We start from the raw sequence: 26,885 nt of genomic DNA on the forward strand, positions 1-26,885 counted from the left end.
GTGCAGTCCTGGGGTGGGAGTGAGCAGGATGACCTAACCTCCAGCTCCCTGTGGGCCCTGATTGGACTCATCCCTGTTCCCACCTAGACCCAAGTCAATTGGAATTTGCAGAGTCAAGCCAAAGGAACTGGAAAAGGTTTGGACCCTGGACTCAATTCAGGTTGATGGAACATAAGGGGAGGTGTGCAGGAGACATCTGGGAGAGTTTTCACTCCTCTGAGAAAGCTATCAGAAGCTTCATGAAGTGAAGCATTCAGATTTCAGCCCAATTCTGCTGTATCCATCCTATCCCACTGGAGACACCAGAAGTATGGTCAAGTGAACACTGAGGAAAGCAGAATCGCAAAATTCAAAGAAAATTGATGACATGCTTGAAACCCTGAGTCAAACTGACCCTGAAACTGTCTCTAGTTCTGATCCTTTCAGTTACCCGAACCAAGAAATAAAGCCCCTCATCCAGGTGGAGTTGGTCTCCTATTAGTTATGAAGGAGAAATCACTTCTCTAAAGTCCTAACTATTGCAGAGAGGATATTGGGATTAGAACTACTAATTTGATCCTTTCTCCTATAGCCACTACTTCAAATAGGTTTTAAATCCCTTGCTCTCTTTCTTCTCCTTCTGGTACAAAAGGGACTAAAAACATGAATGAAGGTGTACTGAGCACATATATACCAGGCACTCTGCTCATTATCAAAATCCTGATTGCAAAGCAAAATGGGATTGCAGAAGGTTGGTGCACCATCAAATCTTTATTTTAAAAGCTGAGGATAGTTGCACTGTAAAATCTTTAAAATCTCAATAGTAATGATACATAGATACCCTAGACTGATAGAAGTGGGATCCAACCATCTGATCAGTGGCTTGGCTGGAAGACTTATGACTGTTTCTAATCTAAATATGTTATCATTGTATAAACAATAAAAACTGCCACCATGACCAGCCTTACACAAAATTAATCTTTTTCACTGAAAAGACTTAAAAGTGACAACTTAAAGTTAATAAGACTCACTGGTTATGCAGTTTGGACCCTCTGACCTTTCCTCCCTAGAGATAGCATCTATGCCTCAATTGTATTTTAGCTCCAGGCCCAGAAGCAGCAAAATCAGATAAGCAACCCCACAGGTGACCTCAGGATCAGCTGCATTGGATAATGATTTCCTGCCCTGGTGCCAATCAATCAATCAGTGGAGTCCCTGGAAGGACACACCTGGAAAGCTGCTGAATATTTTATTCAGATCTTCCCCTGGGACCTTCCCTAAAATCTCCACCTTTAAAACCCTTAGGACAGAGGACCCAACACATTCTCCCTCCTGGGAGCATGCCTGTGCCTTTCCCTTCCCTTTCTCCCCAAGCACATTACCACTGCCTTCCTCACTCCCAAGCTCCTAGGGCCATTCCTTTGCCTCTATAACTTGTTTCCTCAGTCCACTTCTTCTACAAACTACTTCTTCTATCTCTGTGATTTTATAAATAAACTAGAGGCCCAGTGCACAAAATTCATGCATGGGTAGGGTCCCTAGGCCGGCTGGTGATCATGGCCGATCAGGGCCTTCCAGTTGCCGGCCGGGGCCTCCCTTCCCCAGCTACCAGCTGTCAGCCAGGGCCTTCCTTCATTCCACGCCTCCCCTTGCTGGTCAGTGCATGTCATAGCGAGCGATCGAACTCCTGGTCTCCTGGTCAAACTCCCGAGGGGATAATTTGCATATTAGGCTTTTATATATATAGATGTTCTCTTATATTCATAAGAGTTTTAGCTCTGAATTCTTTCCTGGTCACACCTCAAGTACTACTGAGGTTGCTGAACCCAGGTCTGGTCTAATACCACTGGACTAACACCTGGTACCTTTCCTGCCACCTACAACACAGTTTGATGTAGTTTCTTCTGTACATCCTTAGTTACAGGACTTCTGTTCATCTAATCTTCAGGGAGTTCTCAATGATGATGGGTTCCATAATTTGGTTATGATTTTGAGGTGGTCGTTGGAGGAGGTGAGTACAGTGTTTACCTATTGTACCATGTTTACAAGAGTATCCTGAGTATTTTTAGAACACCTGACAATAACCTGGATTCCAAAAGCTGCCAACCCCATTTTCCATTGGATCCCCATCTCTTTTTGGTTTAGATAGCAACTTGATTAGACAGGTCTTGTGGGTGGTTCCCTGTAGCCACTAAAAATAATTATTAGCATTTGTTGAGCACTACAATGCACCAGGTATTGTGGAAACAAATCATCCCAAGAAGCCCGCAAAATAGGTTTTTATATTTCCTGTTTTACAAATATAGAACTGAGGCCAAAGTTCTCAGCTGGTCAGTGAGAGAGCTAGTTTCAAACCTTAGCTGACTCCACCATTTAGCTCTCAGCTGGCACATTGTGCACATTAACACAACAAACCTGCATGGAACAGCTCAGGTAAACACCAACACACCTGCTTTGAGCAGTGCAGATGCATTGAACAGAGCAGGTAGAAACACCAACGTACCTGCATTGAGCAGCACTTTGACACAGTCCAGATGCTCCCGGGCACAAGCAACGTGCAGAGGGGTCCCAAAATGGCAATCGTGTGCTTCCAAATTGGCCCCAACATCAATTAGAAGCCTCACACATTCGGAACTTCCTTAAGAGAAATGGAAAACAATTAAAACTGTCAATGAATATATAGTATATACCAGTGATTTTCAGCCTTTTTCATCTCATGGCACACATAAACTAATAACTAAAATTCTGGGGCACACCAAAAAATAAATTATATTTTTTGCCAATCTGCCAAAAAATAGGTATAATTTTTATCAATTTCCAAAAATATATAATAGTAATTACCTAGTTTTTGCTCCAAAGTGACTTTTTAAAAAAAAAAATCCTCACCCAAGGATATGTTTTTACTGATTTTTTTTAAGAGAGAGGAAGGGAGAGACAGACAGAAACATTGATGTGAGAGAGAAATATCAACCAACTGCCTCCCATATATGCTCTGACAAGAGATCAAACCCACAACCTTTTGATGTACTGGAAGATGCTCCAACCAACTGAGCCATTTGGCCAGGGCAAAGTGACTTTTTAAAAACCAGGTGCCTGCACATGTATAAGGATTCTGGTGCCAAGAATTAACCAATCAGACACAACCTTATTATGTAATGTGACCAATAAAATGCAACTCTATTCTATGATCTATATGTTTCCATGACAGGGCATTCACTCCAGATGACTATTGTTGTGTTGGCTGTTGTCAGTTTTTTTTTATTTGACCATCTAAAGGAAAAGAGGTCAGTGCCCTTGACTAAATAGTCAGGTATTGCATGTTTTAAAAATTCTTAGGGCACGCTGGTTGAATATCACTAATATATACATTAGAAATAATAAGCATGACAGAACTGATGGCTAGAACAGGTAAGCCCCATGCTTGCAGGGGCAGAGAGGAGAATCAGGTTTACATCACAAGCTAAGAGCAGTTCATGATCCCATGTGGCCCTAGAGCAAGTGGATAGTTGTCCTTTTTCCTGAAGGCACAACAGTTCCCCAAACCTGCCTGGCTGCAGCAGACAGGGAGTGCACAGCTGGCCCTGTTGCTGGGAAAACAGAAAGTTTGGGAAATACCACTTCAGAACAGCCAGAGAAGACTCTCTTCATTGCTCCCCAGTTCCTCAGTGGGAGAGAAAGTGCTCCCCCTTCAGGGCTGCCTCTCAAGCTGTTGACATAAAGTTGCTGGCATCCCCCAGTCCAAGCCTCCTCGGTGAGCTACCTAAACTTTCTTACCAGGGGTTCCCAGCTCATGGACACCTTTCCTGCCTCTTCCCTTGGCTCCTCTCCAGGTATCTTTAACATGGGTTAGGGTCAAGGTTCATCATGTACAAGATTTCATCCTCTCACATCTCTTGATCACACCACCAGTTAGTAGCTACCGAGTTTCCACCTCTAGTCCTGAAACCTAGCCCCTCATCTACAGCTGTCTGCTGGCCATTCTTGTTTGGATGTCTTATCACTACCAGGCCCTCTCTCACCCCTCCCTAGGGGCACATCCTCCCAGCCTTTCTGTTTCAGCCATTACTCCCTACTCAACCTTGAGTAGGTTATGACCCCATGCTTTCCTCTCCCTTATATCAAGCCCATTAATTCTTCTCTGTTTTATAAATGAATCCATCCAGTTGGACTCTAAGAGTTTTGCACTTGGATCACTGTGATGACTCCCAACTCATCTCTTCACTCCCAGGATATCCCTTACCACCACCATCATTTCAGTCTATTGAAGGGTAACCCAAAATATGATTTTGGCATAATGTTTATTTTGAGCTTATGACAATTGAGAAGAAACAGATAGAAGAAAAGCTCTCTGCCCTCCCCCAAATTGCCTAAAATAAGGATATATATTTGTAAAGGTGTCTCCCTCCCCTATCTACCAGGAAGGACAAAAGATAATCACCAGAGACAACTTTAGTTAGAATTGCTAAAACTAGCCCCATCTACCATTAGTTCCTCCATTTATTTGCCTCCCCACAACCTGACATCCTAGAAGCTCAAAGTCCTTTTCCTTTGTCTTGTCATTTTCCTAAAAATTGATCTTATATAATAAAACCTTAATTTGCAAATTAACCAAATGTCAGAATAACCGGTTGCTATAATGCACACTGACCACCGGGAGGGAGATGCTTAACGCAGGAGCTGCCCCCTGGTGGTCAGTGTGCTCCCACCGGGGGAGGGCTGCTCAGCCAGAAGCCAGGCTCACAGCTGGCAAGTGCAGCAGCAGTGGAGGGAGCCTCTCCTGCCTCTGCAGCAGTGCTAAGGACCCCTTAGGGGATGTCCGGGGAGTGGGCCTAAACCAGCAGGCAGACATCCCCCGAGTGGTACCGGACTGTTAGAGGGCACAGGCTGGACTGAGAAACCCCACCATCATGCACGAATGTCGTGCACCGGGCCTCTAGTTGTTCTATGAGCCCAAACTTTAACCACCCCTTTGTGTGACACCTTGCCAAGTTCTCCCATGCCTATCCACAATGCACTACTCACATTAACAAACTTCTGTTTTCTCTTGTTAATCGGTTCCCTGTCACCTAATTGGTGGGGCCCAGCCAGTGAATCTAAGATAGATTAAATTTTTTCCTCCTCTACACTGTACATGGGTGGCCACTAAACTAACCTTTCAAAAATGCTGTTTTCCAGTCATTCAACATCTGCTCCGAAACCTTCAAGAGCTGCCTATAGTAATCCCTAGTGCCTGAGAATGATGAAAGGGGACCTAGCTATGGGAATTGGGTGTGAGGCAGCAGAGAACAGTGTCCCTGCATGAAGACACAGAGGAGGACACACCACACACCCCAATGAAATACAACAAAGATATACACTGTACTGGTCAATCAAAATATAGGCTACAAGTTTGCAACCTTTGCTCAAGACTGGAATCCAAAATCCTTAGTCTGTCATTTAAAAATTTTCCACCAGCTGGCCTTGCCCTAAATTTCCAGTCTTATCTGTTGTTGCTTGTCTGTTGGGCGCTTCTGATTCAATGGGACTCAATGTCATTTTTCCTGTGCACAGCCTTCCTCTTATCCTCCACCATCTGAAGTCCATCCATTCTTGGAGAGCAGTTGAAATCCCACCTGCTCCCTGAGCCTGAAGGACCAGCTTCCCCTCCTCTAAAGAGTACCTGTCCTCAGAGATGTTGTCTGGGTCTCATCTCCTAACTAGGTTAGGTGCTCACAAGGCAACATGACAGCAAAGACTGAGAGACTGCAGAGTAGACCCATCTCCAGTGTTAGTGTCTGAGAGTCACTGAGCATCTGCTAAGAAATAGAATCCTATCATGGAAACGACAGCCCCTTAGTCCTGGGTGAGGACTATATCTCCAGAAGGAAAGATGAGCATTTCCTTGGTGGAACAACCAATAGCCAGATACCAGCAGCTCTCCTGGGCCAGCCAATGGCTCCCACTTCCTATCCATGTAGCTCCCTTCCACCTGACTTACCGCTCATGCAGGCCTCGTGCAGTGGGGAGGCTGTGTACAGGGGTGGGTTGACCTTGGCCCCATAGGAGAGCAATAGCTTCACACACTCGATGCTGCCAGAGGCACAAGCATCACAGAGGGGGGTACTACCATCGATGTTCCGAGCATCCACCTTGTGGGGAGGGAGAAATAAGTGTTACAGGATCAAGGAGGAAATGCGCTTTCTCATCTTGATGCACATTCATCTGGGCAAAGACACTTCTTAGTTTTTCTAAGAAGTTCTTGGGTTTTCTAGTATGTGCTGAGGCGCCGTGTCAGGTGGGGGAGGTAGTTAGGGATCAAAGGAACTAGGGTTGGGATCACCTACTAGCCTCCTAAGCCTGTGGCTCTTTTCTTTCTTGGGCAGAATCAACTCAGACTCACTCTTACCACCACCCCAGCACCTAATATGCACAGAGCCAGTAGGGAGAGCTCCAGGTTCCAGCTGAAGCAGGCAGGGCATAAAAAGGGGCTTTAATTACAGCCTCAGCTAGGAGTGCCTGAAATTGCTTAACATGCCTCCTCTAGTTGGAAAATCATAGGGCAGGAAAAGGGCAGCTCTCAACTGGCAGATTCTGCTAAGGACTTATTCAAATTCAGCTGCTATCTGGTTACATGCGGAAGCTTATTCCACTTCCTCTTGACCTGCTTTCAATGCCAAGCTTTGAGAAAGAGTAAGCAGTGCACGATCTTCACTTCAGCCTCACTCTGAGCCCCAACACCATTCAGCCCAATGGTGTCCGGCCCAGCTCACCCAGCCACTATGAAACATCCAGCAATTCCGCCAGCCAGAAAGCACTGGAGGCTGAAATCAGTGTGGCATGAGTACTTACACCAGGGATAGCAGCAAATCAGATCAGAATCTTGTTTTTTTCCTTTTTACCAGGGAAATGTGCCAGCGTCCCACTTAATCATCCTGCTCTCTGAGCCCAAACAGCAGCTCTTGAGCCAAGGTCCTGCCAGCCCTCCAGACAGCCTGCCCCCTTCCTAGTGCAGAGGAGGGCACACCCTCCACCGTTTTGCTAAAACTGCCTTCTCTTCAGCCACCAGTCACCCCCTAACAGCCAAGCCCATGACCATACTTACTGGTCTGAGTGTGCAGTTGACACAGAGACTTCCTCTCCCCTCCCTGGGCTCCCACCACACCCCATTCTGATTTCCTCCTTCCTTTCCTGCTCAGTCTTCTGCAGTGGTTTCTTTGCTCCTGGTGCATTTGCAAATCACAGGATGCAAATCCCAAACCCTGTATTTTCCTCCCGCTATCCATCCCTTGAACTGGTACCATCTATGCCCACAGCCACAGCCAGGCTCCATGGGTGTCCTAAAGGGCTGCTCACCTGGGCCCCGGCAGCCAGCAGCAGCTGCACACACTGTGCCTGGCCCTGCAGACTGGCTGTGTGCAGGGGTGTGATGGAGTCCACTGTGACCTGGTTAACACAGGCGCCACTCTCAATCAGCTGCTGCAGCTCCAAGGCCTCACCGCGATGGGCAGCCTCATGCACAGGGGTGCGCTCTACCCAGAAACCTGGAAAAGAGACAGACCTGGTGCTGAGATCACACCACTTCTATCCAAATGAGATGAACACAAGTACAAGTCCAGAGACCCTTGACGAAACCCAGACACCGCACACGATCATGTAATTGGTCTTTGGAGGCATATAAGGGCCTTGTTCACCTCCTTGACCTATCTCCCACACTGCCTCACAAATCCAACTCCCCAGCCACACTCACAGCTCATTATTGACCCTGCTTCATCACATTGAGTCTCCTTGCATATATTCTTCTATGCTTGAAATACCTACCTTTGCTCCCCACCCCAATCATCCATCCTACAATCTCCTGTTTAGACACCTACATACTTTACATGAACTCAGATGAAGTATGTTCCTCTCTGGGAAACACTTCTCCCACAATACTCACACATGTATACTCATTCACACTGTCCCCCTTCTTGCTTGGAAGTGCCTTGAAAGTAAGGACCAGGTTTTAGTGACTCAATTTTAATGGATTCCTCAGGATTTCCCACACTCAAAACCATGTCATCTGCAAACAGAGATAGCTTTGCTTCTTTCTTTCTAATCTGAATGCTTTTATTTCTTTTTCTTGCCTGGTTGCCCTGGCTTGAACTTTTAGCACAATATTGAACAGAAGTGATGAGAGCCAATATCCAAGCTTGGTTCCTGGTCTTGGAGTGGAAGCTTTGTCTTTCACAGTTAAAGATGATGTTAGTGTGGATTTGTGTAGATAACCTTTATCAGGTTGAGGATGTTCCCTTCTATTTCTAGTGAAAGGGTGCTGGATTTTAACAAATACTTTTTCAGCATCTATTGCAATAATTATGCAGGCTTTTTTTCTTAATTCCATTAAAATGGGGTAATATGTTGATTTTCAAATGTTAAACCAACCATTCATTCCTGGGATAAATCCCACTTGCTCATGGTGCATAATATTTTTTATATAATGCTAGATTTGCTTTTCTAGCATTTTGTTGAGGGTTTTTGTGTCTGTGTTCATAAGCGTCCTTTTTCTTGTGATCAATGTATTTGTCTGGATTTGATATAAAGGCAATACTAGGATTAGTTGAGAAATATTCTCTCCTTTTCTAACTTTTGGAAGAATTTATGAAGAATAATGTAATTGGTCTTTGGCGGCATATAAGGGCCTTTGGTCAAATTCACCTGTGAAGACATCTGGGTCTGGGCTTTCCTATGTTAAGTTTTTTAATTACTACTTCAATCTCTTCATTTATTATAGATCTATTCATATTTTCTGTTTTTAAGTCAGTTTTGATAGTTTGTGCCTTTTTAAGAATCTCTCCACATCATCCATGTTATCTAACTTGTTGGCATACAATTTTTTATGGACTGAATTATGTCCCCCTCACCACCCCCAAATTCAAATGTTGAAGCCCTAAGCTCTAGTACCTCAGCATCTACACTAATAAAAGAGAAACATGCAAATTGGTGTCACTCTGCTACCCTTCCCATTGGCTAATCAGGGTGATATGCAAATTAACTGCCAGCCAAGATGGCGGCCGGCAGCCAGGCAGCTTGAAGCAAACAGGAGGCTTGCTTGCTTCAGTGACGGAGGACTCCAACGTTCCCCGCCTGACTTGCCGGCCTCTGAGCTTGCAGTTTGAAACATTGTTACAAATATAGAAGCCAAACAAAACCCCAGAAACCTGCTTTCAGCCAGCCAGGATCTCAGAGCTGGAGTTGAAACAGTGTTTCGATTATAGAACCCAAACAAACCAGATACCTGCTTTCAGCAGCTGAGGCCTAAGAGCTGGAGCCACGCCTCAGAGCTAAAGTTGGCCCAGAATAAAAAAGAAAAAAAAAGAAAAAAAGGAGCGGTTGGGAGCTTCAGTCACCCAGCAGCCAGAAAACAGCCCTCAGCCCCTCACCCAGACTGGCCAGGCACCCCAGTGGGGACCCCCACCCTGAAGGGTGAGTGACCAAATGCAAACAGCCATCATCCCCTCATCCAGGTTGGCCAGGCACCCCAGTGGGGACCCCCACCCTGATCCAGGACACCCTTCAGGGCAAACCAGCCAGCCCCCACCCGTGCACCAGGCCTCTAGCCTATATAGTAAAAGGGTAATATGCCTCCCAGCACCTGCATCAGCAGAGCCGTGAGGCCTCCCGGCACCAGGATCAGCATGACAGGGGGCAGCGCACAAACCCCCTGATCGCCCTGTGGCTCTGTGTGTGACAGGGGGCGGGGCCATAACCTCCCTATCCGCCCTGCTCTGTTTGTGACAGGGTGCGGTGCCCCAACCCCCTGATCAGCCCTGCTCTGTGCCTAATGGGGGGGTGAGCTCCCCAACCCCCTGATCGGCCCTGCTCTGTGCGTGACAGGGGTGAGCTCCCCAACCCCCTGATGGGCCCTGCTCTGTGCATGACAGGGGGTGGCGCCGCAACCTCCCCATCGACCCTGCCTTGAGTGTGACAGGGGGCGGTGCCCCAACCCCCCAATCGGCCCTACCCTGAGCGTGACTGAGGGTGGCATCGCAACCTCTCGATCTGCCCTGCTCTGTGCATGACAGGGGGCGGTGCCCCATACCCCTAATCAGCCCTGCTCTGAGCCCGACCAGGGGCTGCACCTAGGGATTGGGCCTGCCCTCTGCCACCCGGGAGCAGGCCTAAGCCAGCAGGTCGTTATCTCCCGAGGGGTCCCAGACTGCGAGAGGGCACAGGCCGGGCTGAGGGTCCCCCCTCCCCCCGAGTGCACAAATTTTTGTGCACCGGGCCTCTAGTATGACTATATCTAGAGATAGGGCCTTTATAGAAGTGATTAAGTTAAAGTGAGACGATTGGGATGGGTCCTAATCAACCTGACTGGAGCCTTTATAAAAAGATGAAATTAAAACACACAGAGAGTCACTAAGGATGTCCATGAATAGAGGAAAACCTTGTAGGGGCATAGACAGAAGATGACTATCTGCAAGCCAAGGAGAGAGGCCTCAAGAGAAACCAACCCTGCTAGCACCTTAATCTTGGACTGCCAGCCTCCAGAGTGTGAGAAATTAGTGTCTGTTGTTTAAGTCTCCCAATCTGTCGTTTTTTTGCTATGGCAGCCTGAGCTGACTAATCTGCCACTGTTCATAGTATTCCCTTATGATCCTTTTGTTTCTGTAAGGTCCACAGTACTGTCCCTCTTTCATTTCTAATTTTGGTAATTCGAGTCTTTTCTCCTTTTTTTCTTGATCAGTTTAGTTAGGTTTGTCAATTTTGTTGATCTTTTCAAAGAACCAACTTTTTGGTTTTGTGGATTCTCTATATTGTTTTCTGGTCTCTATTTCATTAATTTCCTCTCTAATCTTTATTTCTTTCCTTGTGTTTGCTTTAAGTTTAGTTTTCTCTTCTTCCAATGTCTTAAGATGGAAAGTTAGGTCATTGATTTGAGATCTTTCTTTTTTAATACAGGTGTTTACTACTATAAATTTCCGCTAAGTACTGCTTGAGCTCCATCTGTTTAGTTTTGGTGTGTTGTGTTTTCATTTTCAATCACCTAAAACTACAATTATTTATTTTTGCATTCTAATCTCATAAAATACATGTTCAACTAGCATGGCACTACTCCGATCCCTCTTTTTTATGCAATAGTTTGCCTCTTCTCATCACTCCCTACCCAACACCTACCTTCAGCTCTAGAGAATGAGGTACACAGAACACAGCACTCTGACCTCCTCATACCTTTAACCAGTAGTGCTCATACTTAAGCACCAGCATCACCTAGAAGACTAAGCCCACCCCCAGAGTTTTTGAGTAAGTAGGTCTCAGATGGAACCTGAGAACCTGAATTTCCGACAAGCTCCCAGATGATGCCAATGCAGCTGGTCTGGGGACTACACTTTGAGAACCACTGCTTTAGACAATACTTTTTCCTCTGAAAAGAACCCCTTTGCTCCCCAGCTCTACTTCTTTAATTCATTTCTCCCCGACCCCTCCACCCCCACCTCTCCCCACTCATTCTAGATAACCTACTTGCACCTTTCTTGACTGAAATCCAATGGTTATTTTTTTTCCAGGAGGCCTTGCCCACCCTGAAACCTCAGTCCACTTTGGGTTAGCAGCTTCCCATTTGAGCTCCCCCCCCCCCCAATAAATACTATTGATCTGTAGTATTTTACCCCCCCCCCCCCCACAATTAATTGTACCTATCTACTTTTCCCTTTAGCCAGAGAGCCTATGTAACCCCATGAAATGAGGACTCAATAATAGGGGATGGGAGAAACAAAGAAAGAGCTGAAATATGGCGGAATATTTAATTTCCACAAAAATATATAAGCCAGGCTTATGGTACTTTCTACTTACCATCTCAAGAAAGGGCCCCAGCATATTTCCCAGGTAATTGACAGTCACCTGCAGGCCTGTCTTGGGAAGTAACGAAAAGTGGCTATGGATCACTTTAAAGAGAATCTAAGGGGAGCAATGTTCCAACGGCAGAATGAGCAATTGCAACCCTAAAATGAAGAGAGCAAGTTGAGGCCCTGGGTCTTGCAGCAGAAAGGGAGGTGCTGCTCAGAAAGGCTGGGCACTGGGGAGACCTGTGGTTAAGTGGTGGGCAGCCTGGCATGGCTCACACATGCATCCATCCAGCAGTTACCTAAAGAGATGTAGCAACTTCCACTGTCGTGTACAAAGATGAATAAGATGTGACAAAAAGCAGTTTACTGTCATGGGCAAGGGAGGTGTACAAATAATTCAAAGCATGATGACTGCAACACTGGAGGAACATTTCAAGTTAAAGGAAGTTGGAAGCAGGACCACCCAAGCATCCAGAGCCAGTCAGGAAAGCATCACGGAGGAGAAGGGCTGCAGTGAGTCTATGACAAACATCACTTGTTGGCTTTGCATTCACAGCATCTGTCACAGAATATAGCTTAACAGAGATGCTTATATCCACCCGCTTGTTGAATGAACTGAATGAATGAATGAATGAATGGAATTACTAAAAGAAACTATAAAGTCTGGACATAATTTTTTTTAAAAAAAATTGAATTTTCTTTCTTTATGATTAGTCTATAGAGGAAATGCAACTTACTGGTAACCAGCAGCAGTGATGGAGGGCAGAGATCAGAAGCAGGAGGTGCGATAACAAAGCAGAGAAAAGAAACTTGTGCACATCAAAGGGCACGATCAACAGATTGAAAGGCAACCTACAGAATGGAAGAAAATATTTTCAAATCATATATCTGAATAGGTTAATATCCAGAATATATAAAGAATGCCTGTAACTCAACAACATAAATAATCTAATTTAAAAATTGGCAAAGACTTAAATAGGTATTTCTCCAAAGAAGGTATACAATGGCCAGCAAGTATATGAAAAGATGTTCAACATCACTAATCATCAGAGAAATGTAAATCAATACCACAATGAGATATCACCTCACATCCATTAAGATGTCCACTATTAAAACAAACAAACAAACGAAAAGAACCAGAAAATAAATGTTGGTGAGGAATATAAGATGGTACCGCCACTATGGAAAAGAGTATTCTGGTTCCTCAGAAAATTAAAGATTTTACCATATGACCCAGGAATCCCACTTCTAGGTATATATCTAAATGAACCAAAAGCAGGATATTGAAGAGATATCTGCACCCCCATGTTCACTGCAGAATTATTCACAATAGCCAAGAAGTGGAAGCAACCCAAGTGGCCATGGATAGATGAATGGATAAAGAAATATGGTTTATCCATACAATGGAATATTACTCAGCCTTTTAAAAAGGAGGAAAATTCTGACACATGGTACATTAATGAAACTTGAGGACATTATTCCAAGTGATATTTAAAAAGTCACAAAGAGCCTGGCTTGTCTGGCTTGGTGGTTGAACATTGACCCATGAACCAGGAGGCCATGGGTTCAATTCCTGATCAAGGAACATGCCCAAGATGTGAACTCGATTCCCAGTAGGGGTTGTGCAGGAGATGGTTGATCAATGATGTTTCTCTCTCACCAATGTTTCTATCTCTCTATCCGTCTCCCTTCTTCAATAAAAACATATTAAAAATAAAATTTTTTGAAAATCACAAAAAGCCTGGCCAGCATGGTTCAGTGGTTGAGCGTTGACCTATGAACCAGGAGGTCAGAATTCAATTCCCCATCAGGGTACATGCCTGGGTTGTGGGCTCGATCCCTGGTGGGGGGTGTGCAGGAGGCAACCAATCAATGGTTCTCTCTCATCATTGATGTTTCTATCTCTCTCTCCATCTTCTTTCCTCTCTGAAATAAATATAAAAATATTTTTATAAATTTAAATTAAATTTAAAAAGTCATAAAAAAGCAAATACTTATATGATTCCGCTTATAAGAGTCATTGAATTCATAAGACAGAAAGTAGAATGGTGGTTGCCAAGGGGAGGGGAGTAAGGCAGTTTCACAGGTGCAGAGTTTCACTGTTGCAAGAAGAAAAAGATCTGGATATCGGTTGCTCAACGATGTGCACATAGTTAACATTACTAAACTGTACACTTAAACTATAGCATCTTAACAATTTCTGTGTGGTTTTTTTAAACCACAATTAAAACTTTAAAAATTGTATTTTTTTTAAAGTAACAAAAAGATGGTGGAGTCCCTGAGGATGGGGAGTTTGTCACCTGCAGCTGGTACCAACCACAGGCTGTCATCAACAGGGGACAGTTATGGGGGGGGAGGGATGAGGGGAAGAATGTGACTTCAACAGCCTCTAGGAAGGGCTGAGAAGCAAGGGGAGGGGAGAACCACCTGCACATAAAGAATGTGGGGCTGCATGGTGCCCCACGAAGCAGTGTGACTGAGCGCTGGCCCTCCCTCCAGGGAAAGCTCGGCTTTCCCCCATGAAAAGGCGGGGACCTATTAACCATAAGCAAAGAGATGCATCTGCTTGCCTTCAGTGGGGAGAGCACGAGAAAACACTACACATTAGGCCACTGCCAGGCCTGACCTCAGGCTTTGTTTCCAGCCCTGTGCCTGAACCCCAGTTGTGACATGATGCCCCATCCCCCTGGGAGAGGGGCCACCCTAGAAACCTGAGAACTCCTGTTCTGGCAAGTTCCCTCAGGGATGAGCATTCCCCTAAATCCCAGCCCTGCCACTTAATTGGTTTCCTAGCTTCCCTCTTCCCATCACCATCCCTCAGTCCCATCACACCGGCTTCCAGTCTTCCCATACCTCCCCTGGGCCCCTCCCCTCACCCCCTCCCTCTGATGCAGCTAAATCATAAGTGGATCGTGTGGGGCCTCCTCAGGACCCTTCAATTGCCCCTTCTTTCAAGATAAAATCCACACTCCTTTACAAGCCAGGCACACAGGCCCTCCAGGATGGAGTCTTGACCTGTTTTCTTAGTCTTTCTCCCCTCCCCACTACCACCTTTGTCCCTCCCATCACCTGCTCCCCCCCCCCCCCCCCCCCCACACACACACAATTGTCTCTAATTATAATGAACTTCACATAGCTCACAGAGGGTCAGGCCTTGTGCCTTTGTGTTTGCTGTCCCTGCCTCCCTATGGAAATGCACTCCCTAGCTTCCCATACCACAGCTTCTGCCTGAGTGAGTAAATCCTCCTCACCCAGTAAGACCCAGTGGAACGTCTGTTCCTTCAGAAGCCTTTCAGCGTGCAGCCCACCCACCCACTCCCTTCTTTATTCCATCTCTGTACCATTAGCCGTGCACACCCTCACAACTGCATCTCATTTGCACTCCTCTCCCCTCCCTCCTCAAGCATCTCTAGGATAGGACAAGCCCACCCTCTGGTTCCAGCAGGGCACCTGACACACAGGTATGGGATGAGTAAATACTCTCCAGAGCAGGTTTGACTTGCCAGACAATGCCTTCCCCCTGCAGTTGTGTCTGCCCTCCCTCCACCTCCCACCTGCCAAAGTATAACCACCTTCCCTGCCCTTCACAGGCCTGCCCAGCTCCTGGCACTGAGCCAGGCGCCAGAGCATCAATTACATAGGAGTCTGTTGTAACAAGAGCCAAGGTCACAGTCCTGGAAGAGCATCTGGGCACTTGTGCTCCAGGCTGGTAGCTGCATCCAGCTTATTCCTGCCTCTTGCCTGGGCTTTGGTTGGAGGTCATAGTGACACCTGTCATTCCTCAGGTCGACCAGCTGCTAGCAAGCCCAAGCTCATGAAGGGCTAAATGAAGGCCTTCCTCTTGAAAACTAGAGAGTTTCACCGGCAGTCAGGGTTATGTAAGGAGGAATGATCAGTGCTTGGAAACACTTTTGCTACCTCTCTACCCCCCAGAATGACCTAATTAATTCAGCCTGTGCACCAGATGTGCACCTTTCTGGCTCCCAGCTCCAACACCCTCTGTGCCTTATCTGGGCCCCTGACACCTCACATCTGAAGGCCCCAGGCCCAAGTCTATCCTTTGGGAATCAAAAAGCCCCAGTTGAGTTCTTCAAGTGGTTCTGCATCAGCTGCCCTGAGGGAGAACCTATATGGTGACGAGGAGCCTCAGGAATCACCCAACACCTGACTCTGTCACTTACAGTAATCTCTGAGACCTTGTGCAAGTTACTTACCCTCTCAGAGCCTGTTTTCTCCCTTATAAAATGTACATATTTTTGACTACCCCATAGGGTGGCTGTGAAAACTGAAGGGATGCTATTTTTCACAGTTCCCAGCCAATTATAAACACTCGGTAAATGACAGACACTATGACTATGATGGCATCATCATCATGACTACTTTTGCTAGTCCTGTTGGGTCTTGGGTCCCAGCCCTTCCATCTGTCCTTGTTCCATAATGAGCCTTGTTCCATAATGAGTTTACCTGCACAGTTCCTGGGCCCTCTGACACTGCAGCCTGCATTCCTACCAGCTCCTACCAGCTTACACAGCCAACTGTTAAATATCCAAGAATTTCACCAGCCAGAAACTGTTAGGGGCTCAAAGTCAGCCATGGTGTGAGTATTTACAACAGGAAAAGCAGCAAATCAGAATCTTGTTTGTATTCCTTTTTTCTGCCCTCCCCCCTTTTTTTTCCAGAGAGACACTGTACCAGCATCCCACTTAGTCAGCCAGAGACCAGAATCCTGCTCCTTGAGTCCAAACACCAGCTCTTCAGCCAATGGCCCACCTGCCCTCCCAGGTAGCCTGTGTCTATGATATACATGGCCTGGCAGGCCCCCTGCCCAGGTAGATCAGAGCATTCATTGGCTCCACTAAATTCTCCAGAGACCAGAACCCAAGCCACACTGTCTTTTCTAGTCCTTCTGTGAGCCTGGCCCTGCTCCAGGCCTTTCCTCCCCCAGCTGGGCTGGCCTCTCCATGGACAGCAGCCCTGCTCTAACAGACTGTTTTCCAAATGCCTCAGAGAATACCTTTACTACAAAACTGATCCAACACACTGGGTTTAGTTGGGGTCAACATCCACCATGCACCTTTAGATGTTGCTTGGGCCAGGAATTTTGTTTCAAGTACATCATTAGGGCAGCCTGGGTCCTTGCTGCAGAAAGGTCCTTCTCTGCCACAGCTACAGATGGAAAATAATCTGCCAGCTCTGGCATACGCCCTTCTCCCAAATACCCAGTAAACATTCTTGAAATGGTGGCAGAGCTAGATAGAAGGGAGGGCAGGCCATTCCTGCAGAGGAGCCCAGAGTGGGAGACGTAGCAGCCAAGAACGAACACTAAAGTCATAGTACGGTTGCTTTTCTGAGGCCTGCTCCCTGGACTAAACTTCAGGTCTCAGGGGAAAGTCAGAGGTCCCCAGTGACTCATCCCACAAGGTCCCCAAAGGACAAGGAGCTGTGTGTAAAAGCTACCAGTGAATTTAAGAACTGAAAGGGCCTTAGAAATCCTTTACAATCAACACTTCCAGAAAAACATGGCAAAGTATACCCATCCCTCTGATGGTAAAGGAGTAAAAAAAAGAAAAGGGTCATAAACCTATAAGGACAAAGAGTCCAGCGTCTAAGGATGACAATATCTACTCTGCAAGATGCTATAAGAACCAACGACACAATCTATATTATAAAAACCCAGTGGCTCTAATGCCGTAACGACCAAAGACTGATCACCAGGAGGCTGTGTGTGTGGCGAGGTGCAAGCAGGTGAGCAGTGCTGCATGTATAGCAAGGCACGAGCAGGTGGGCGGGGATTTGACTCTGGGTCCCGGGTCTCTCGCAATTTCCCGAGGGTCAGGGTCTTGCATGATTTCGCGTGCTGGGTCACTAGTATATGTGAAAAGCCTTACACAAAGTGGGTGCTTGCTTAATGATGCTTATCACGGCCACCAATTTTGAATAGTGCAGTCTGAATTAAACTTTTAGTGAACTGGGAATTAGCAGTCACCTTGATTTTCAAGGGAAAACAGAAATCTTTATTTTTATATGTAGAAACGCTTACTTAGGAAATGGGGCTAAATTTTCTGTTGCTTTTTAAGAGATTTTTCAGCAAGTTCTTTTTCAATGTCTTAATTATGAATACCCAAAATATTGTTTGTCAGTAAACATGGAGTCAAACAGCCTACAGTGTGGTTTTAAGATATGTTAAATTAGGTAAAAATTAAATAGAAAACGCTATCTTCCTATAGGGACAAAACAGTCAGAACTCGGTAAGTGAGAAAAAAAGAAAGTGAAAGAGAATAACTGAAAGCAAAAGAGAAAGAGAAAAGAAAGGAAACTAGATTGCTAAAAACAGAAAGGCAGCCAGGAAAAAAGGAAGAGGTATTAAGAGGAGGCGGCCTCTTAGTGACCAGCACAGTCTTTCTGCAGGCAGCTCTCCCTGAACACAATTAGAGCCGCTCATCTCCAATGCTCATCCCCTCCCTGGTTCCTCCTCCCTTAACCACAGAGCACAGAGGGTGAGGGCTTTACATCCTAACCACTGAGCGGTCATCCTCCACCTTCCCCACTCTATCCTAGGGACTTTGGGAAGTTTCTCATTTGAAATCATCTAAGTGTCAGTTTCTTATCATTGGAGATCATATTTCACAGTGTCCTTAAATAGAGAAAATAAGAGAATGACGTGCAACAATTTTCCCAGAAAAGTACTCAGTAAGGGTTTGTAACTCACACTACGTGTGGTATCTTCGAATACCTCCATTTGCCCTAAATAGGCTTCTTAGTTTGTGTGTTTACAAGTCTTATTTAAAGGCCAGTTTTAGGACAAGCTTCAGGCTCTAAATAACTCTCCACCCATGAGAAAATACCCAGGTGGCTTGGGAGGGGGGAGCAGGAGGAATACCCACAGATGATGACACTGAAGTGTACAGAGAGCTTCCAGTTCACTGAGAGAAACAGGTCCCTGCCCAAACTCCCTGCATGAAATCAAATCAATAAGCCTACCTCCCAACATTCTCTGTGGTGCCTCTTGCAAATGCACAGCCAAGCTTTATATGAAAAGAAAAGAGATCAGAACGAACAAAAAATAAAGAATTCAGAAGAAACCAGTTCAATGTAGGTAAAAACATCTAAAAAACTATTTTGAAACCTCAGAAGACAGGAAAGAAAATATGAAACAACAGCAAAAAGCATTTTAAAAGAAAATTCAGGGAATAAGACCTTTTGACAATAAAAAATATGATAGTTAAAATTAAAAACAAATCCACTAAGAATTGGAAAATGAAGTTCAGAAAATCTGGGAGATAGTAGGACAAAACAGGGAGGAGGAGATAGAAACAGTAAGAAAAAATAGTTAGAAAAACAAAGGATCCATTCAGGAAGTCTAAAGCCCAATTAACAGGGGTGCCAAAAAGAGAACCCTCAAAGATATTACACTAAAAAGTCCCTGAATTGAAAGGGATGATTTCTGGATGGGAAGGGTCCAGTGAGAAGCCTGAGTGATATACTAATATATAGTAAAGAGGGCCCACACCAAGCCACACTGCCAAATAATTTCAGTACTGCAAGGATAAGGAAAAACCCTAAAAGTTTCTAGAGAGGGAAAAATCCCATTTAAAGAATGAGGATGCTACCCTAACCGGCTTGGCTCAGTGGATAGAGAGTCGGCCTGCGGACTGAAGGGTCCCAGGTTCGATTCCGGTCAAGGGCATGTACCGTGGTTGCGGGCACATCCCCAGGAGGGGGTGTGCAAGAGGCAGCTGATCGATGTTTCTAACTCTCTGACCCTCTCCCTTCCTCTCTGTAAAAGATCAATAAAATATATTTTTTTTAAAAAAAATGAGGTTGCTGGGGGAAGAGAGGAAGGAGATAGAAGACAGTATAGGGATAAATGGTGATGAATAGAGACTTGCCTTGGGATGGTGAACACACATTAGTGTACAGATGATGTGTTGTAGAACTGTGCACCTGAAACCTGTATAATTTTGTTGACCAGTGTCACCCTAATAAATTCAATAAAAAGGAAATAAATAAAATAAAATAAAGAACCAGGAGTCAGAATGGCATCTGATCTCTTAAAGCAGTTCTGAAAACTCGAGGCAGGAGCAGTGTCTTCAAAATTCTGAAAAAAGGGCCCTGACTGGTTTGGCTCAGTGGATAGAGTGTCGGCCTACAGACTGAAGGGTCCCAGGTTCGATTCCAGTCAAGTCCAGTAGGAGATGTGCAGGAGGCAGCTGATCAATGTTTCTCTCTCATTGATGTTTCTAACTCTCTATCCCTCTAACTTCCTCTCTGGAAAAAAAAAAAAAAATCTGAGAAAAGGATTTCCAGCCCAGAATTCCAAAGCGAGCCAGGCTGCCAATGAAGTGTGGAAATAGAATCAAGACATTTGGGAACAACAAGCAAGATTTCAAATAAGTTGCCTCCTCGTCACTCTTTCTGGACACATTCCTTGGAGATGTGTTCCATCGAAATGAGGGAGTTATATCAAGAGAGAGAGAGATATGGGACCTAGGGTTCAATGTGGAAGAGAAGTGATGTAAATTCCCAGGGGTTGGTCAAGGCAGGCTCCAAGATGACAGGTGGGCAGCAGTCTCAGGAGCACCCTGCACGGATGGAGCACGAAGCGGCAAGCTGTAGAGGTTATATCCCCCGTCATCCATGAGACAAGAAAGACAGCGGACCGAGGTGCCTGAGCAGACCAAGAGACAGTCTGAGGATGAATTAGTAATTGTGTATATAGAAAACTAAACAAATAGAACAGTCATTACCTCTAAGAAACGCAAAAAGTTATACAAAGAAAGAAATGTAATCCTAGGATAGCAAAGAGTGCAGCTGTGGGCAATATTCATAGTCATAAAGTGAACCCCAGATAATGAGTTTTTTAAAAAGTAATTATATTACAGGATCCTGGAGGGAAGCATATGGAAGTGGAGGAGCACCAAGTGAGTGAGGGCTTCATTTTCCCTAACAGGATGTCTGCTGGGAGAGTCAAGTTTGAAAGTCGGGAAATTGAATTTTGAGCATATTAGTTAGACAAATGGAGGTAAACCAGATAAACAGCTGAAAGAGTTGAAGTAGTTGCTTCTAGGTAGTGGGAATCAAGGAGGAGTTGGAAGAAGACAGAAATGTTTCCTGGTAAATCTTGTGGTTCCGTTTAATTTTTTAAAACCATGTACAGTATATCTATAAAATATTATATTTTAAATACTAATAAGAAATTCTTTGTAATTTCTCATTTAACGCATTTTAGAAAACAGAGCAAAAGGCTTGCTTAAGATCACACAGCATAGGAATCCCTGCTCCTCAAACCACATCAGGTTTGTGGGTGTGTGTTTGTGGGTGTCCCATATCTAGGAACTGGTCCATCTGGACATGGCATATATTTCCTGTCCCAATGCAAAACCAAAAACCATTTAAGGTCATTCAGCACCTCTAATATTCTTGGCTCTGGCTCCTTAAAAAAAAGTTAAATTCTTGGCTCTGGCCCCTAATAAACATATTAAATATACTCTAACCCAAACAGGACATACTCATTTCTGGCTATACTTTTCCAACCCATCAAAGTCAAATTCTCAAAGCTTGATAACTCACAAACATCTAATGGATTTCACTGGGGTTTTTTTACATGTTAATACATACAAAAAGCTCAGGTAACTTCAGGTTTGTGTCCTTGAACAAGTTCTTCCTGTTCTCTTTTCCAGTGGGTTCTGAGTGATCCTTCATATCGCTACATCTGTGATATTCAGTGATCCCCTGACATCCCTCCCTATCCCTGGCAGGCCACCATTTCTGGCACTGTAGGGGCTTCTATACACGGAATGAAACATAGCTTTAGAGCCCTCTTCCCCTATATTTCTGTTCTCTGGAACCATGCAATGAAATTTGTCTCACATAGCAGAAAACTCCTAATAAAAGGGCCCTTTTGGTATTTGACTTGCTGTAAATACCTTTGAATGAGATCCCAAACTACCCAACCCACAGAATTCCATGTTATCTTACAGCAGGATGCATTTTTCTGTGTGTGTGTTAAAAATATACTTCTTTAGCCAGGCTGGTGTAGCTCAGTGGTTGAGATCGACCTATGAACCAGGAAGTCATGGTTCAATTCCCAATCAGGGCACTTGCCCAGGTTGCAGACTCGATCTCTGGTGGGGGGCATGAAGGAGGCAGCCAATCAATGATTCTCTCTCATCACTGATATTTCTCTCTCTCCCTTCTTCTCTGAAATATTCTATATAATAAAAGGCTAATATGCAAATCAACCAAATGGTGGAACAACCGGTCGCTATGATGCGCACTGACCACCAGGGGGCAGATTCTCAATGCAGGAGTTGCCCCCTGGTGGTCAGTGTGCTCCCACAGGGGGAGCGCCACTCAGCCAGAAGCCAAGCTTATGGCTGGCTAGAGCAGCAGTGGTGGCGGGAGCCTCTCCCACCTCCACAGCAACACTAAGGATATCCAAATGCTGGCCTTGACCCACTCCCCAAGGTGATTGGGCCTAAGCTGTCAGTCAGATATCCCCTGAGGGCTCCCGGTCTGCCTGAGGGACGCCTCCCACTGAGTGCACAAATTTTGTGCACCAGGCAATATATATATATATATATTTATGCCACTTTGATAGCAATCATGTTGAAACAGATGCACTCACTCTAATCTACTTTCTGAACATCCATTAGCCTCAGCAGGTGGAAGAGGCCATTTTAAATGGTAGGTATATTAAAATGCTAGGGAACAAGGCAGATCTCAGAGAATGAACTTAGTGTTTTCTCAGCTTTTGCCTACAAGTGGCCTAATCTCCATTCATACTTACATTGACCATGAAAGGCAATTCAGAGAATTCAAATTATTTGTATAGAAAACACTGACCTCCCCATACCTTTAACCAGTAGTGCTCATACTTAAGCACCAGTGAACTGGGAATTAAGCACCAGTGATAGGATCCTTCATATCACTACATCTGTGATATTCAGTGATCCCTTGACATCCCTCCCTATCCCTGGCAGGCCACCATTTCTGGCACTGTAGGGGCTTCTATACACGGAATGAAACATAGCTTTAGAGCCCTCTTCCCCTATATTTCTGTTCTCTGGAACCATGCAATGAAATTTGCCAAGGCAAATTTCCTTAAAAGACTGCTCCTTAAAAGACTGCTAGTTATTTGTGTATCTCCAAGAACTTACTTTTCAACCTTTGCTTCAGTACACTGTTTCAGACTGCAATTGGTGCTGTTTAAATCTTTAGGAAGGTAGAAACAGGAAAAGAAAAACATTTTCCTCCTCCCTTCTTTCTATCTGATTCTATCAGATTACACTGATTAAGTTCTGTCAAAAGCTCTTGAGGACAAATGCTGAGTACAGGAATCTTTACAATTTTGCAAATAGACACTTATCTTGGGTCAATAGCACTGTATTACATTTGCTATGTTATAAACACCAGATTCATCTTAGGATGTGACTTGTCCTAAATTCTTTGTATTTATTGACAAAACCATATTGTAAGACTCTACAATCTTTACCTCTGTAAGGTGTTATTTTAAAAACTGGGAAACTGCCCTGGTCGGTGTGGCTCAGTGGGCTGGGCATTGTCCCATGCACTAAAAGTTTGCTGGTTCACATGTCTGGGTTTCCGGCTAGATCCCTAGTATGTGTGTGTGGGGTCGGGGGAAGTGGTCGGGAGAGTGGGGCATGCAGGAGACAGCCGATGGATGTTTAGCTCTCTCATGTTCGTGTGTTTTTTTCTCTCTCTCTCCTGTCCTTGCTCTCTAAAAATCAATTTTAAAATAAAATAAAAAAACACCTGGAAAATTTACATGCTTTGGTTGTAACACTATACACATACAGAATTTGAGATCAGAATGTTAAAACGACCCTATGATGGGCCTATACTTCTGCTGGGATAGCAGTGTTGTTTTGGATTGAACACATTCAGTTTATTCATTAGTGTTGAGAATAGAAATGTCAGCAGGACATATCTTGGAGAAATATAGTAAAACAATAAAAAATATCCATGAACTCCAGAAGCTGTGTATCTATTAGTTTAGAGTGTGCTTTTCTTTTAAAGTCACATTCCTTAAATTCTGCAAAACACACACACACACACAAACACTTGCTCAGAAGTTATATCGTGCTACTGAATGCTTTACCTGAATAAAAATAATAAAAAATTTAATCAGCTTCAGTGATTAGCTGTTCATTGCTTATTTAACTGATCCAATCAAATATAGACCACATTGGCAGGCTCAAAGTCTTGTGTCTGTCTGGGGTGGAATGCCACGTAAAAATAAATGTTTAGTAAATGCTTTTGATCATGTTGCAGATGGCTCTTTTGCAAAAATCAATTGAAATATATTTGCCTTGCTATGACCACAATTCCTCTTAAGCTAAATTTACCTTCAAGACTTCTCACTTTTACTCCCACTACTGTTTTTACCAGTGTAGAAATACTTCAGATCTTGTTTTCTTTCCAGGCTTTCACTGTTCATTTTATTTGCCATCGTCCCCCCCCCCCCCCAAAAGTGATTTTACTTTTATTTCCTTCACTTTAAGCCAATCATGACATTTCACAGTGATTCTGGGATGGAGGCAGAAAGAAGGTGATGTGAAGAATCCTAGAGCTGGCCCGCATGGCCCAAGAAGGTGCAGGAGGGCAGGCCTCACTGGGGAAGCTGGAAGAGCACCCACTGCCATAGTCTTAACTTCAGAGGCAGGAAAGTTTGCTCCCAGAAAGAATGTCCTTTGCCCTCAACTCTATTTCATTCTTGGGTAGCCCAAATGGTAAAGAAGAATCAGTGAAGAACCGAGATTTCATTTTTTACAGTGTGACAACATCTCAAGGTCACATCCTCCCTCTGGAGCTGATTCCTTCTGTCACCCAGGGTGTGTGTGGGAGATGCTAAGGACACAGCGCACTGCCTTCTCTGCAGCTCCTGGAAGATGTTCCAGCTCCCACCAGGGCTGCCCTACCCTTGGTCCATCATGGCCATTTCCTAGTTTCTCCTCGGACTTGGCAATGACTACCCACCCTCCCACCCTTACCCCCCACCCCCACCCCACCCCATCCCGCTGGGTATCCTCAAGGTTGCCAGAGCTCTAGTGGTGAGTCTGCAGTTCAGAAGTCCCACTGTTGTTGCGTCACGATGATGACCAGCCCTGGGACGCGCTGGGGCGGGGGCGGGGGGGGGGGGGGGCGGCGGGGAGACAAGGGGTGGGGCACAGAAATCACGTCTGAAAGCATGGGATCCCCGGACCCCGCTCCTTTAAGGACACGACCCTCCAAACAGGGCTCATCAAACCGCCCCAGAAGACACATTCAGAGGGCGCATCATCGATCACAAAGCCAGTGTCATCTGATGCACCTCAACAGTCCCCGAGAGCCAAGAGCCGGCTCCGGCGGTCCTCGGTCTTTTGCCAATCCCCCAGCTCCAACCCCCCAGCTCCGGGGTGCCCGAGCCCCGCGCCCGCAGCACCCGCGGCGCCCCGCACGCACCCACGTCGCCCAGGAAGCAACCGTCTGCAGTCCGGGACTCCATGCCGCTGGCTGTCACGCACCCCCAGCTCCGTATCCGGGTGACTCTGCGCTGGGGACAAGGGCCTCCTGCGGAGATGGCCGTGAGCGTCGGGAGTTGTAGTTCCCTGGTCGTGCGGGCGCGCCTCGCGGGACCCGGGGCCAGCGCCACGTCGTGGTCACCTGGGTCCAACTGCACCGTCGCTGCCGCCTCGCTCAGCTGGGCAAAACATATGCCCGTGTGCAAAATATGTGTCCAAGAGCAAAACGTGACCAGCTGCTAAAACGCACTACCGTGCTTTGCGTTGCAAATCTCCAGCGTTCCTCCATGCTTTAAAAATGAACTTCCTGCCGGAGCTGACATACTCCCTGTTTCTTTCGTCTTTTGACAGGAAGTCATAAATTCCAAATCATTCACATTCGTTAAAAAATAAAAACAAAAAACAAGCCTTTCCAAGTCTCATGACAGTAATGAATAACCTGTTTGCAAATGAGTCCCAGTTGACAACTGAGTAAGGGAGCTTTTTCTTTAACCCACCCTGACCTGCCCTGAGCCTACTAAATGTAGAAGTTAGTTTGGGCTGGAAAGTAAAAATATCAGGAATTGCCCCGGTCTGGAAACACATAAGGACAAGCACAGAGCAGAAAGTTTGATGGGTTGCCCAGGCAGAGGCTTCTCTGAGGACTTGAATGTCCAGTCCAGTCAACAGGCACTGTATTGAGCAGGGTTGGAGCCCTGTTATAATTCAAAGCTGCTTGGAATTGAGAACTCCAGGCCTAGGAATGACATTTCAAGTGTATTAGCAATGTGTGTTTGTACCCTTTTTTCCATTTGTCTACCACAATTAGCCTCTTGAATTTTCTTTGCAAGTTTATTTACTAAATGTAGTACATTTTGTAATTAATACATTTGTCATGGGATGTTATGTTTTCCCCATGACAATGCCATGTGCTTGTATGTTTGCATTTTCTTTAATATTTCTTCCTTGACAAAGCATCCAGATATGAGTATAGATCATATGTTTATATTTTTATGTGTATATATCATATATATTTATCAGCAATACAATATAAATTTATATTTATATACTTAAGTCTATATATATGCATGCAAATATTTGCTAAAATATTAAAAAGCAAATATTCCTTATTAGCTTATTATGTTGTAATTTTTCTTCCTTCTGTTACTTGATTTCAATAGTTAATTGCAGAAAACCTTTTTTAAGCTTTTATGTCAGGGGTGGGGAACATTGAACTCTTGGGCTGATAAGGCCCTTGAAATCATTTGGTCTGACCCTACCAAGTCATTAGGAGTGAGTTAATTAAATGTTTGACCAACCCAGCTGGCGTGGCTCAGTGGTTGTATGTCGACCTATGCCAGAAGGTCAGGTTTGATTCCAGGTCAGGGCACATGCCCAGGTTGTGGGCTCTCTATGAGCTCGATCCCCAGTGTGGGGCATGTAGGAGGCAGCAGATCAATGATTCTCTCTCATCATTGATGTTTCTCTCTCCCTCTCCCTTCCTCTCTGAAATCAATAAAGACATATTTTTTTAAATGTTTGACAAAATATAGCAGGCTAATTTTTAAGTTGATAATTTTGTATGGCCCAAGAATTATGT

General features: G+C 45.1%; 1 protein-coding gene across 1 annotated transcript in view; it reads right to left on the reverse strand.

Moving 5' to 3' along the window:
* Positions 1–25,383, reverse strand: part of ASB13 (ankyrin repeat and SOCS box containing 13) — a 40,018-nt gene extending 14,635 nt beyond the window's left edge. Inside the window, exons 1-4 of the mRNA XM_070391380.1 lie at positions 25,248–25,383; positions 7,312–7,499; positions 5,957–6,107; positions 2,483–2,617 (exon numbers count right to left, since the gene is read on the reverse strand). Of these exons, the coding sequence (XP_070247481.1) occupies positions 2,483–2,617; positions 5,957–6,107; positions 7,312–7,499; positions 25,248–25,290 (517 nt within the window). The 5' untranslated portion in view covers positions 25,291–25,383. The remainder of the gene's footprint in view (positions 1–2,482; positions 2,618–5,956; positions 6,108–7,311; positions 7,500–25,247) is intronic.
* Between the last annotated feature and the right edge of the window lie 1,502 nt (positions 25,384–26,885).

The sequence above is a fragment of the Myotis yumanensis genome, unplaced genomic scaffold, assembly GCF_028538775.1.
Source record: "Myotis yumanensis isolate MYYU_CA2020_CCGP unplaced genomic scaffold, mMyoYum1.0.hap1 SCAF_1, whole genome shotgun sequence".
Lineage (NCBI taxonomy): Eukaryota > Metazoa > Chordata > Mammalia > Chiroptera > Vespertilionidae > Myotis > Myotis yumanensis.